The sequence below is a fragment of the Arachis stenosperma genome, chromosome 5 (assembly GCF_014773155.1).
Source record: "Arachis stenosperma cultivar V10309 chromosome 5, arast.V10309.gnm1.PFL2, whole genome shotgun sequence".
Lineage (NCBI taxonomy): Eukaryota > Viridiplantae > Streptophyta > Magnoliopsida > Fabales > Fabaceae > Arachis > Arachis stenosperma.
Window position 1 is genome coordinate 121,004,509 of NC_080381.1, and position 15,627 is coordinate 121,020,135.

At 31.3% G+C, this 15,627-nt stretch overlaps 1 protein-coding gene across 1 annotated transcript; it reads right to left on the reverse strand.

Annotated features, from left to right (window-relative positions):
- Positions 1-594: 594 nt before the first annotated feature.
- Positions 595-3,169, reverse strand: LOC130982332 (phosphatidylglycerophosphate phosphatase PTPMT2-like). Its single transcript, XM_057906302.1, has 7 exons — positions 2,878-3,169; positions 2,577-2,801; positions 2,034-2,156; positions 1,836-1,929; positions 1,625-1,707; positions 1,448-1,537; positions 595-1,361 (listed from the first exon to the last, which is right to left on the reverse strand). Exons 2-7 carry the CDS (start codon positions 2,772-2,774, stop codon positions 1,098-1,100), a joined length of 852 nt encoding a protein of 283 aa, XP_057762285.1. The 5' UTR covers positions 2,775-2,801; positions 2,878-3,169; the 3' UTR covers positions 595-1,097.
- Between the last annotated feature and the right edge of the window lie 12,458 nt (positions 3,170-15,627).

Here is a 15,627-nt window from a genome sequence, read left to right on the forward strand (position 1 = left end):
ATATACGTAAAACACATATAACCAAGAGAAAACAGTGTCCTCATCGATCTCTTTTTCCTAGCAATAATGAGGCTATGAATTAAAGAGATTAACCGAATTTTATCTAGAAGGTGAATATTGCCACTTTCAAATTTTCAATTGATAAAATTGTTATAAAATATGCTTTGTAATAAGAGTAAAACCTCTTAAATATATGATATATTATATATATACCCTACGTGCCAAAACGAGCAACATAATACACTGGTTGGGGCCAAGAAAACGATGCGTACCAACCATGAGAGATATTGATTAATGTTGAGAGTGACAGAGGAACATCACACTATATCACAAAGATTTCCCACTTTCATTCCCACTACGTAATTTCCTCTTGGTGCTGCAAGACAGAACAGGGAATAGAGATAAAAATCACAGCTTAGATTTGCAACAACCTTCATTGTTTTGTGGCACAAAAATAGGGAAAAGAAAGTTGAATTAGCTTTCAATTTTAGTAACGGCCTTCCCATAAATGCATCTTAGTTTGGTAAGAAGTGCACAGATTCTGTTGGTTTCAACTTCAATGTTACTTTTACTGACACGAGGGTTTCACTTGGATTAACAAACAAAACATACTTTATTTATCAACAAAACATGTATTTACTTCAAGGACAAGTAAACTGTGTTTGAAATCTATGTACACGGAGACAGGACTACAAACATGTTCCTATAATATCTTCACACACAACATTGGAGAAATATTTCCCTCCTTTTCTTTCTTCCTATACATCATTCTTTCATGTTCCAACACTGGAAATGATCAGAAATTATTTATTTCCATGATCATGTCATTGTGAACCATACCTCTTTGTACAGGCCCCTGCTTGAAGGGAAAAAGTTTAGATTAAGTGCTTCAGTTGCTGGTGGTGCTGCCCTCTAACTAAAACATAAAAAGTAATCTATTTGAAAGCAAGGGATTAAAGTAGGGGTTGAAATGGTTAAGAGAAAAACAAAAAACAATTCACTCCTTTGGTTTTTATTGGAGATGAGCACCACAAGCATACAAAGAACTTCATCTAAGTTTCATTCCCCTAGCTTGCAATGTTCATCTCAAGCTAGCTTTAGCAAGCAAGTGCCTCGGATACTGGCAGCCGCCGGGATGTCGGTACACTGCTACCTGAAACTTTCAACGATGTGAACAGGCAAGACAATCTTGCTATCATGGGCATGGTCTTTTTCGTGACTTTAGGTACAATGGCCAGTTCCATACCAGCATGGCATGTGCTATGGTAGCCTTCAAGATCGTCTTTGGTTATAAGAACTGCATCTGCAGAGGGAGAGTAGGGCAAAGAAGAAGCTCTATGCTTGCTATACTTTTGCACAGCCTGCATATCATGATCAACAAGCAAGAATATGTAATACTAAAAGGGTACAATCATAGAGAAGAAGAAAAACTATATTTACACCATACCTTCCATTGAGACGGTGCCAATAGCACTCTAGGCCTCCGAGATCGCACATATTCCATTGCAGCAGCAGGTGTCATGTGCTTGTATTCAACCTATAAAATGAGGAAACTTATCAGTATCAAAAGCCTTAACTAATGCCCCGGGCAAACATAACTACAGTCTTTAGGACCAAACATTACCAAATAACAAAGAACAATTGTTGTACTCCTCCCTCGCCCAGCTTTACAGTGAACATAAGTAGTTCTTCCACTACTTGCGTTCTCTGTATAGAAAAAAAGAAGATAGTATAAACCCCAAAACGGGAAAACTGCATCGGGCAAAACATATTTCTATAGGTAGATAGGTACATTTACCCCCTCCCCACTTCCAAAACTTAAATAAATCACTCACGGTGAATGAATTGAACAGCCTTGCTTATATCCGCAAAAGACGGGGCAAAGAGATAATCCCTTGTAGGAATTACCAGATGATCAATCCCATAAGTCTGAAACAAATAAAAATATGAACCAAGAATATTAACAACCATTAAGAGTGGAACGGATCCACCAATTTATACACGCAACCCGGTGAAAGTGAGAAATCACTTACATGATATAACTTAGAAGGCACCAAAGTTTCATAAGGCTCATTTAGAGTAATTACACCACCCACACCGAGTTTCTTCAAGTGTGGAACATCTTTTGGGAATGGAACAGCCCCCAGTAACACAAACTGCAGGGGAAAAAAATTCAACAGAACAGCAACTATAAGCTAAGTCTAACCACAAAGACGATCAAAATTGAAACCGGAAGCAGCAGCAGCAAACTAGTAGAATTCAATGATAGGATAGCATCCATGGAAACTAAATGAGATCAATTATGAAACATTGACCATACTCATAACAATCCTCCCATTGCAAAGTATCAAAACATCAAAATCTCATTTTTCCGAGCAACACAAACACAAATTCAAGGCACAAGAAAAAAAATCCAAACATAAAAACCCCATTCTCAACCTCAATATTGCAACAATCACAACCAATTTTCCCTTTTTCAGAACAAAAAAAAAAGTCAAACATGCTTAAACCAGAGGGAAAAAAATTAACAAACTGTAAGAACCACCATAAAAAAAAGGTTGGAGTGAGAGTAAAACCTCATCAACTTCATCCCACCACCTGAACTCAGCTTCAATCTTATTCCGAAGCACATTGTACAAAAGCGTAGGGTAAAATAGGATCCTTGCACCCGCTCCAACCAACGCTCTCTTCGCATCAACCCTCACGATCTGCCTCTCGTGATTCCCTCTTTCATCCGTAACACACTCCCCATCCTCCAATTCCTCAATCTTCATCACCAGGCACAGCGAATTCACGAAACCCTAAAATAAAAACGAAGAAATATATTATAAAAAAAACAACAACAATCGGTTAAAACAGAAACTTGTAGAAACTTACAAAATGTGCGAAAACGAGAACTTTCTACTGACTTGGGAATCAAGGAAGATGAAAAACTGAATCTTGAAGCAGAATCAGCTAGGGGGAAAAACGGATCGGAGAAATGGGAATTACGGTTTTTTGAGGTGCGAAATTAAAAATTAGAAACTGAATCTAAAAGGTTTTGATGGATTCTAAACGGAAGAGTTAGTGTAACGAGGGGTTTGGAAGAGAGTATGAAAAAGCATGGTTTTGCAGAGAAGAACCAAATCGAGAGAGATGCTATAATAAATGGAATTGAATGTTGTGAGAACGCTACAAGAACCAATAAAATGTTGAATATGAATGAATATATTTAACACAAATATTATCTTTTTTCAAAATAATATTTATTATATATTTTTTGTTATAAATATTTAATAAATAAATTTATTTTTTATTTTTAATATCCAAATAATATAAAAATATATATTATCATATCAATAAAAAAAATTATTTTTAAATTTATTAATTAAAAAATTATTTAAACACATGAATATTAAATCTAATTAGATGACAATATTTTTTAATTATACATGTATTAAAATTAAATTTATAATAAATATATAAAAATAATAAAAATTAAATTTTAATAAGATAATAGAACTTCATTTGATGCGTAAAAGTTTTATATAAATATATAATTATTTTTTTTGAATGGCTATTTACTTCGGTTAATATAAAAAAAAGTTATTTTTTTGTGAATTATTTTTTTTTTTGATATGATATTATATGATTCGATACATATTTTTACGGTTTATACTAATAGTGCATTAAAATTAAATTCTCAAGCAATATTAGCCAATTTTTATTTTAAAAACTAAAAATATTATTTTTCAAAAAATGTATAATTTAAAATTTATAATTAAGTAAAATAAAGAATTTATCACTTAAAATTTAAAATTTTAAGATAAATAAAATAATTTTAAAAAATTTAATTAATATTAGTTAAAAAATTTTATTTTCTAATATTACTCTAAATATATTAAAAAATTAAATTTTTTATATCTTTTATAAAAGAATTAATTAATTAATAATCTTAATTTATTATCTTTCGATTATAATTTACATGTTACATTTAATTTTGGATAACTAAAATTGAATCGTCTGTTTTGCATTATGATATAGTGACATTTACACAGATACATGATTCGTAGTCACATAAATTTTAAAATTTTATATGACATAAAGATACGGTGTATACATAAAATATAAAATAATTTTTAGATAAATTATAATGATATGTTGATATTTTATTGATTAAAATATGAAATTATTTTTAACTATATAAAGTATTTAAAATATTTTTTATTTTAATAAATAATAATATATTATTTTTAAATTTATTTTAAAAATACATGTTAAAAATAAAATTAGACACACTAACATGGTATTTCAATATATTTAAATGTATTTGCAAACGAATTTTTATTCTTTTATAAAAATATAATTAGACACAGTTACCACACATATCAAATAAATATCAATAAATATCATATTTAAAATATGTCTTACACACAAATATGACAACTCAATAAAATACTTCATAACATATTGGAACTTAAAAAAATTTCAAGACATAATAAATAATTAAATACCCTCATCTTCTGTCTTTATCATCAAAATACTCTGATATTAATTTAGTTTGTATTTTTTCTTTTAATTTTATTCTTAAGGTTTTTTGTTTTAACATTTTGTCAATAAACATATAAAAATCTGAGTGATATTAGAAATTTTTTTACAGAATTTTAAAAATAAAAATACAAAATAAAAACAAAAACTAAATTTGAATATTTTTTTAGTATTTGTGGTCACCGTAGTTGATGAAAACTCCCATTATGTGTTCACACTTCACTCGTTCACACCTAGTCACCCCTTAGTTGATTTTGCTTTTACTTTTTTTAATTAAACGAAAAATATCATTATAATCCTATACTATTAGATCTCACACCATTAAAAATATTATTAATAATTATTTAATAGTTACAAATTATAAAAATTATTCGGCCTAACAGCTAACACTCTTCTTAAACGGATAAGTATAACTATTCTTTTTTTCAATATCCATAACTTTTATGGATATTTTAACCCCATTGGCAGCAATTATAACAGAAATCTATAGAAATAAATCAATTTAGGAAAAAGAATTTGTTGACTTAACTACAAGAAATAAATTACAATTTGATGATAATGGAATGTTATATTTTAGTAAATAAAACTGAAAAAGTAGATATGAAAATTAATTATTTATCCCTTTTATTTTGGAAAAAATCCAAAACCGCTTCTTCTAAATTTTCCAGGTTCATTACTGTGAAATGATTCGCTTAAACGTAATATTCCTTACGCGATGAAAAACAGAAATCAAATAATCTCAAATTATAATGTGGTGTTGACGTTGATGTTGTAAGCTTGCAATTGTAAAATAAGATAAATAGAAGTAAAGCAAGTTAAAATATTTTGGGCCAATTGTTGATAGGCTTATGCTTTTATTGGACTATGAATTGATGGTAATGTTTTGAAGGTCATCTTATCTTCTACAAAGTAAAGTTTTGATGGTTCTGTATCTATTTGATCTTGGATTTTATGGATTTACTTCTCAAAGTAGCAACTTATATGGGCCCCGCAACCCTAAGATGAAAGTAAATGGTTTCTACTATCAATTTGGCATAACATACTTTTTATCTTGGGCCACGGATTGGCCCACTAGAATTTTTTTTGTTTTCCAATCAACCAAATACAAAATTAAATTATTTTTTTAATACATAATTGTCGGACTAAATTTTTAAAGTGATTCTTGAGAGTGGACCCGTGCACCAATTTTACCAATGAGTTTTTAATTACATTATTATGATCCTCGAGATTAAGATCTGTGCTCTATAAAAGTCCTCAAATCCATTTCTAGCATGAGTCAAAAAATCAAAATGCTGATGTGACAAGTTACTACTACTGTGGCATTATGTGGTGATCATACTCTAATGTACTCTCTATCTTTATTTATAAACACTAAACACAATCTGAATTCCATCTTTTTCTTCTTTTACTTCTGTTTCCTTTACTTCTTTCTTTCATTTTCTGTTGATGATTCTTCTTCTAATTCTAGTTTTTTATTCTCACTTTCTCTATGGTTTTGCCTTCTTTAAGTTGAAAATTCTATAATAATACTTGCTCTCTATTTTCTCTCACCCTCTTTATTCTTACTCTTTTATTCTACATCTGCGACCAACAAGTTCTACCAAATCGTTTGACTGCTGTCCTGCCATCGATCTGAACGCCATCGCAGGATAGCACGCCACCAATCGAAACAAATAATTGTTAGCCAGATTGCCTTCTGACAAAGCTATCGAAATCTTTTGTCTATAAGTCGTTCACTCCAATAGAAAAAGTTCGTGGTTGTCAACCTATTCAAGGAGTTCTATCCCATCGACAATATAGGTTCTGTTTCTAGGTTTTTGTATATTTTAGTTTTTCTTTTTGACTCTTGTCTTCTACCTTTTCTTTTTTTAAAATTAAAAAAAAAAAGTTATGTGAAAAACGAGAAATTTAATCCTAAAGAGAAGTTGCAATGGTTAGGATAACGTATTTTTTGAATGTTAGCTTCTAGAACATTCTTCACGTTTGTATCTATCTCTTTTTCTCTTTCTTAATATGCTACACACTTAAGAGCGTTGGCGATGTTTCTTTCACCTCCACCATAGAAGAAAGAAACACTTTAGTGGAGTTCATGCTGTTATTGGTGAAGATCTATTGTTACAAATTTACAATATTGAATTTAGAGCTAAATACTTTCACCAAGTCAGACTTATTTAAGTATAATTTCAATTCTAAAAAGGAAGAAAAAGTTTGTATGATCAAAATATGAATGTCTCTAACGTTTTGTTTACCTTGTCCATCTAAAATGGTGATGTTTTTATCTCACTAGACACTAAAGCCTTAAACGACGTCGTCCTTATATCTAGCGTAGCAGTGACTTGCCACATCAACACTCCAATTTATTGATTCGTGTCCGGAATAGACTTGAGGGCTTTTATCGAGTCTAGAATTCATTTTCGAGGATCAAAATAGTACAATTAAAAATTTATAAGTAAAATTAATGCAGGACCAAATACGAAGGATCACTTTAAAAATTTAGTCATAATTATTGTCTAGACACTTTTTTAAATGTTAATGAAACTCAAATAATAAATAAAAAAATTTATCCAATAAAAATACTTTTTGAAGCGTATTAAACTATTTTTTAAAATTTGTAGGATATACTTTTGTCTATCTACTTGTTTTACTCGATTTTTTGTTTCACGATCTTAATTCAAAGAGTAGAAATGATTCTTTTTGTGAGTGTCTCAAAGTCTCAATTGTAGTTTCGAAAGTAAAATTAAAGATAAAAAAATATGCAAGGTGCCGGGGGTAAAGTAAAATACAGAAATTAAAAGAGAATGGAAAAAGAAGATGAAGACGAACAAATAAAAATAAAGAACTTTAATTAAAAATAGAAAATAAAGTACAAATTTGAGTTCAGATTTTAGAGGAATTATTTAAAATTTCCAGTTTTACTCTGTGATGCTAGGGAGGCTGAAAGTGTTTTTGAGTTTCCAAGTATTTTTCAAGAAGAACTAAACTTATTACAATGTTTGCCCAAAACTCTATTTATAAACTAATCTAATGTCAACTGACAGTTACTCTTATAATGATCTTCATCAGTTTTCAAATTTGAATAACCGTCCATACTTGTTTCTTTGACGACCGTTTTGCATTCTACTTTGACGCTCTATGTTGATAACTGCTCCTGCACATAGCATGCCCTATAATTCAGATCTAATTCAAATTTTGCATAAAATTTCTCTTTGCTAGTATTAATTAGAAACTTCTCTTAAAATATATTGAAACTGATTTAATAAATTGATAATAATATTATATTATATTTATTTACTTAAAATAACTCTTTTTTTAAGTAATAATATTTTATTGTCTAACAAGATGCCCTCAAGATTTTTCATTTGAAGATATGCAATGATTGAAATGTGAAAAAAAACTTATTTGTTTGTTGACATTTATCTTATCTTTGACACTTAAGTCAATTGACACTTTAGATACATCTACTTGACAAATTAAATGTTTACTAGTATTAGACTTAACAGAATTTCTAAGCCTATAAATCTAACTTTTACATTATAGTTGAACTATCAATGGAGTTTATTCTTTTTTACGAAGCTTTTAAGTGTATCAAATAATATCTATTATAAATTTGGCATATTAAATATGTGTCAATTGACCTTTTTTTTAACCTTTGACATTTCAGTTGAGAGTTTTTGACACATACACTTTTATTGTTTTAATTGACACAATTTTTCTAACTTCAGAAGTAACAGAATCCTAACTTCGTGAAGTCATCTCTTTCATATGTTAAGCTCTAGTTGCCAATTAGATTTGATAAAATTTCTAATCCTATAAAATCTTCACACTAACATTCTAATAGTTTTAACTCTAAGCACTAATAGACTCAACAGAATTTTTAAGTCAATTAGGTTTTTATACTTATGAATTACATACCCAAATGTCAATGAGAGATTATTTTTGTCTAAGATTTTAAACTTGATGCATTTAAAAAAAATCATAACAAGGTAAATAAAAGTTAGAACCAAAAGATAAGAAAGAAATAGAAATTTAAAAGATAAGAAAAATGAGAAAGATAAAGCAAAGAAGATTAGGATGAATAGAAAAGAGAAAAGAGATAAAGAAACGAAGAAAGAAGAGAGAAAAGAAAAAATAAAGATAAGAATAAAAAAAATAAAAACTAATAAAAAACAAAAAAGATGAGATTATTTTTTGTCATATTTTTTTGTTTATCAAAATTACCCCCTTATTTGCAGAAAAGTATTTATATTGTACTTCAAAAAAATTTTTTCGATCATCTTCTGTATGGCTTACTTAATGAGATGTTTGATGAATATTCAATCTTTCTTTTATCATCTTTTTATATTTTGCTTCTTTCTCATCTTTTAACTATTCAATTTGTCTAACATTTTCAGTAAGTTAAGTCATGTTATGATAGTGTTGATTTACAATCTTCTTCCTAATTCCAAATTTTAATTCATTTATAGTTATTTTGACAATTTCAGAGTTTGAAACTGGAGTAAAGCATCCATTTCTCATATTTTTGAACCTAGCCAAATACTTATCAATTGATTCTTTGACATTGCGTTTGATAGAGAATAAATCACTTAAATTAATTCTTAATTCATTACGAAAAAACTGTTTATGAAAATCTTTTTCTAATTGCATCCAAGAGTGAATTGAATTTGGCTTTAGGTTAGAAAACAATAAAGGCATTTCTTGTCAACGAAGAGGGAAAAAAATTTTATTTTTAAATACTCATTTGATGCCACTTCATTGATTTCGACAGTATAGTGAGCAATGTGCTCTACTAACGATTCTTCATCTTTCTCAGAGAATGTAATTAATGACTTAGAAAACTTCCATCCCTCAGGCAATTTAGTTTGTTGGATAAATTCAGAAAAAGAAAACATAAACTGAAGTTGATTTGCAAATCAAACATTAAATCCCAATCTTTTTAAAATTTGTTCAATCACTTGATTGACATCTTGCTCCCTCGATATTGTTTTGCCTAAGTCTTTTTAACATACTATCATCATTTTGACCATGTTTAGACATATGAATATCATAATTAAGAATTGCTCCATCATTTTGGTTGACATTATCAAATCCTAAACCATAGTTGTCATTTTCTTCTAAATTGACCATAGTAGCAATTCTATTAACTTTCCTATTTAACTGTTCAATTCTTATATTTGTATTTTCTAAGAAAAGACTCAAAACAGTTACCATTTGATGAGTTAACATATTTATTAGATCATGGTGACTTTCATCCATCTGTTGTCTAATATTTACTAAAGATCTAACGGTTTGACTAAGTTGATTAATATGCATTGCTCTTGATATGTCAGAAAACATAGACCTGTAATTTTCTATCCTAGTAACAGTAGGTGTAGTAGAATTAGATGCGCTGTTATTTCCTGTGTTAATAACATGTGAAAAATTTTGTTGTGACATATGTGAACCTGACACCTCAGAAATAGGTACATTTGACATGCCATATGGATTCTGGAAAAGAAGATTTTGAAAAGTTCAGTAGAGAGGCACAGGCAATCCTTGTGTCACCATGGGGGAACATACTCCAGTGGCAAGCCATAAAGCGGTCACCCCACGGTATTTAGATGAGTTGTATTTAACCCTGGATGGGCATGACCAATACCATCATGTCTCACTAACAGCAAGGTAGGCTCTGCGTTTGAAATCACGAGAGAATTTTCTGACTCATTTCCTCTAGTCTCTTCGCTGGAAGTAGAAGAAGATGCTACAGATGTATTTGACATGGCAACTGATGCTGATTTCTTGGTCTCTGAAAATACAATCTTCCCACTACGTAACCACATACAAATTCAAAACTCCTTATTTTTCTTTTGACAAACTACAATCTATTGATAAGGTCCCACTGGACGTGCCAATTTGTTTTACTCGATTTTTTGTTTCACGATATTAATTCAAGGAGTGGAAACAACTCCTTTTGTGAGTGTCTCAAGGTCTCAATTATAGTTTCGAAAGTAAAATTAAAGATAAAAAATATGCAAGGTGTCGGAAGTAAAGTAAAATGCAGAAATTAAAAGAGAATGGAAGAAAAAGATGAAGACGAACAAATAAAAATAAAGAACTTTGATTAAAAATAGAAAATAAAGTACAAGCTTGAGTTCAGATTTCAGAAAAATTACTTAAGATTTCCAATTTTACTCTGTGATGCTAGGGAGGCTGAGAACGTTTTTGAGTTTCAAAGTGTTTTTCAAGAAGAACTGAACTGATTACAATATTTGCCCAAAATTCTATTTATAAACTAATCTAATGTCAACTGACAGTTACTCATATAATGATTTTCATCAGTTTCGCACTTGTTTTCTTGACGACCGTTTTGCACCCTACTTTAACGCTCTATGTTAATAACTGCTTCTGCACATAACATGTCCTATAATCCATACCTAATTCAAATTTTGCATAAAATTACTCCTTTGCTAGTGTTAATTTAAAGCTTTTTTAAAAATATATTGAAACTGAATTCATAAATTAATGATAATATTATATTATATTTATTTATTTAAAATAATTCTTTTTTTTAGATAAATAATCGAGTTGATTCAACTAAAAAAATTAGTTATTAAATTAAGTATTTCTCTAGTTCCATGTATATATTTTCTATTAAATTATCTAAACTATCTTATTCACATAATTTTTTTGATATTATACGCTAAAAATCGTATATTAAAATAATTTTTAATATAAAATTTTCAGAAATATAAAAACATCACACAAACCATATTCGCTAAAAATTCGAGTTATAGAACTAAGATTCCTATCACATAGATTTCAATCTTATCCTCCCAAAAGACAAAAATGAAAGGAAAAAAAATAAAAATCTTATCCTCCCGCATTTTGCACGCATTATATATTTTATTATTTTAATCTTAGCAATATTGTTAGCTTTTCAATTCTGTCAATGATTGAAACTTTTTGTAGTTGCCCATTATACGAAAAATGAAAAAAGTCTTAATATATAGTCTTATTTCCTAAGTCCTATAATTTTCTCAACTTAGGAACCCAGAAAATCATAATCACAAAACGATATATTTTTCTAATTCTCTTGTACCATTTATTTTGCTAGTCCTAATTTTGCAAACAATGGAACGGTAGTAATTAAATGCAGCATACCAAGATCCGTATGAACAATAACAATAATAGACGGAGAATTAAAAGCCAAGGCACATACGTGACCCACATTTATGGACAAACCTACTAATATGTTATATTTATATGTATATCTATGGGACCTAAATCAAACTCATGTTGCATTAATTATCTGAGACCACATTACACCTAATCTCTTCTAAGTTCTAACCCTATTCTTATTGGAGAAAGAGCATGCAACTTAGTTTTTTTGCTGTAGAAGCGAATGTGAAGAATATCCACACACCATGGAGACTAGAAATATAGATATAACATTTATGTATGATAATAGTAATTTATTTGCAGTAAATAACCTATAGCTTTTGCATAAGCTTTTTGTCCAATAGATGCATACCAATTTGGAATAATTTCTTGTTTATGCCTATCAATCAATATTGAATTATTGTTTCACATTCTCATTCTCTTATTTATTTTTTCCTTGGTGAATTGACTCAAAGTATGGTGCTTCATAGTTATTATTATTTTTTCTTTGGCATTCCATAGTTAATACTTAATACTAAATTACCAATAGTAGGTTGACTAAGTGACAAACAAATTTGTGCCTCGAGGATTAAAATAGGGCTTGAATCATTGGGTTAGGGTGGCTTGGCCCAATGATTGGTGTACATAGTCAATGAATGATTATCTTCTTCGGTAGAGCCATGAATAACACATTATTTAAATACAATTTTAGTAATGACAAAAAAATAGCTTCTTAGAGATGAGAATATTTCAAATTATTAACTCTCTTTTGTAAATACAGGATAAATTGAAATTAGGAAAAAAGCATGTGTAGAGTCTAAATAAAAAAATTATTCGTGACATTATTAATTTTACAAAAAATTGATAAGCGATCGGTCACCGAACACTACTATAAAAGAAGTAAACCAAATGAATAGGAGCAAGAAAAAGCTACGAAATGACATGGGAGAGTTCAAAGGGGAGACGTCCAGAGTAGTCAAGAAGGAAGAGTGGATGTGCGATAGAACCTCCTTCTATGGAGCAAATGGCAAAAGAAGGACATATGCAGACTTGATCATGCATGGTAGTGCTAATCCTGATTCAGAGTCGGAAGAGACTGAAGATAGCCAATCAGAAGACTCCTCAGATGAAGAGGACCAGGAAGAGAGGGAGGACATGCTTACCATGAGCAAGTTTCAGAGAGAGGCCATCAAAAGAGTACAGAAAGAGAAAAGAAGAAACCCAATTATCTCAATAAAGAAGCTCCATAACAGTACCATCAATATAAAGATGAATAAGGCAGAGAGAAAGAGGCTTGAAAAGCCATGAAAAAATGCCTGGATTATAAAACTTCTTAGCAGAAAAGTAGCTTATGGGGTTCTCAAGAGGCGGCTGGACACTATGTGGGCTAAATCTAAAGGAATGGATCTTATTGATCTAGGAAATAATTTCTATGTGGTGAGATTATTTAATGATGAGGATTACTGGCATGTGCTAGAAGGAGATCCCTGGCTCTTATTTGATCACTACCTTACCATTAGAAGGTGGGCTCCAGAATTCAATCCATCTGAGACTAATATTAACAAAGTGGTTGCATGGTTACGTTTGCCCAATCTTCCAATTAAATACTATGACAAGTGTTTTCTGGAGACGGTTGGCAACCAAATAAGTAAAATCCTCAAGGTGGACATGAATACGGCAAACCAGTCAAGAGGCAAGTTTGCAAGACTCTGCGTTGAGTTAGATCTCAGCAAACCTCTGGAAGCAAAGTACCTGATGAATGGCAGAAGCTACTATATAAAATATGAAGGGTTGCACATGTTGTGCTTCACTTGCGGAAGATTTGGCCATGTAATGATGAGTGCTCCAACAAAGCAATAACTAGTGAGAAAGCAAATGGAGAGATGGCAAAAGGAGGTGCTACCACCACGGTGAACTTGCCAAGGACAGCAGATCACCATGAAACCAATGGAGCAGGGAAGGGAAATGGAATCGACAAGGGTAAGGGTGTAATTACAAAAAACTCTAATTTTGGTACTTGATTATTTGTCCAAAAATCGAAAAGGACAAAAAATGGTAACCAACAAAGAGAAAAGTAATGTAGAGAATGGGCGCAAGCAGATAGAGGAACATGACAAAAGGGAGATGGTGAAAGAAAGGACAAGGTATGAGGTACTAGAGAAAGATGATTTAGGAAACAAAATGATGGATAATCAACATAACCATACGCAGTTATCATCCTTGAAAACAACGTCAGCAAGAGATTCTCCCAAGAAATACTTAACGGGAAGCCAAATGAGAAGAGCTAAGTCCCTATCTAAGACACCACAACCTGAGCCCAATCATGCAAACCTACCTAGTGAAACCCTAACATCTACACCCAAAAGAAAATCACACAGCTATCAAGCCCAAATAGTGGTCCTTTTGGCTAGCCCAATTGGCAAACCACCTGAATCCATCTACATAACCATCGTTGAGATAATACCCAGCCCACAACACCCTAACCCAAATTATATGGATACTTCAACTGAAGACACTATGGTGATGAAAATACTCTTAGAGTAAAATATGGACCCAAAACCACCTGATCCAACCAAGTCCACTTTTTTTTATGACGAATTTGGATGATATTATCGTAGAAGAGACTCAATCGGTCATGAAATGGAGGAAGAAAGAAGCCCCGACAGGGGTGATATGGAGTTGGCCTAAATGGCCTCCTTGTCTTGTGGCTTGTTTAATTTGAGATTTGTGGCCTATGGGCTTATTTTTTTAATCAAGTGTGATGATTATTTTTTCTTCAAATTCTAGAAGGGCAACTAACTCAAAATTTACAAGAGTTTTAAAGGAATCTTGCCTTCAATACAAACTAGACTTGATTGCTATTCAAGAAACAAGTTGTGCAGGTAGGGTGGTAGAGGACTCCATTAAGAAGGCAGGGTTCAACCACTATCTCATTGTAGATGCTAACGAATTTTTAAGCGATATTTGGTTAATGTGGAATAAACTGAATATATAGGTCCAAGAGATTAGTAGACACAACTAAGCCATCCATGTCCATATAGTTGAAGATAATAGGAGTTGGTTCCTCACTATCGTGTATGCTCACCCTCAAGAAGGACGAAGAAGGGAGGTGTGGGAGTTTTTCAAAAGCATCGCGAACATGATACAAAGTCCATGGTTGATTTACGAGGACTTTAACAATATAAGTGATAGCAATGAAAAACAATTGTCGTGTCTAACTTTCCCCAGATAAGGAGATTTAACGAATAGATAGAGAAGTGTTGGCTCATTTATTTGGGTTTCATTGGCACTCGATTTACCTGGAGAGGACCAATTTGGCAGGGGAGGGAGAGAGTATTCAAGAGATTAGACCAAGCCATGTGCAACTTGTAACACCCTACCACACAGAGCTTTACGTCTAAGAAGTCAAACAATGGTGGTGAGGTGCTATGACCTCTAAAACAAAAATAAAGTAAATAGATATACACGAAGAATAGTTTAACTAGGAAACCTGGAATAAAGGATGATCAAAACAAGACTGAAAACGTGTCACACACAGCTCAAGCAATAGACAATGTAGAGAAGGTTTGGAAAAGAATTTGGGGTTGGAGCGAGCCACAGAGAATGAAAAATATCAACTACAAGCTGCGCATGATAGACTGAAAACAAACTCTAGAAGACAGAGATGGTATGGTGTATCGCCGTTATGTTGCTACTGCAAAACTAAGATAAAAAGCACCATTCATGTCTTAAGGGACTGCTCTAGGGCGGCGCAAATTTGTTGAAAATTAGTGGAGCAAAGAAAACTCCAAAATTTCTTCTCCCTGCCTACTTTTGAAAGATTGGATCTCTAAATACTTGGGATCTCTATTTATACTTTATTTTATTACCTCTTCCTTATTTATTTATTTAGTTATTTTACAACACGTTATCAGCACGAGACTCTGATCAAATTTTTAGGAAGACTCGGGTAACAAATTTTCATTA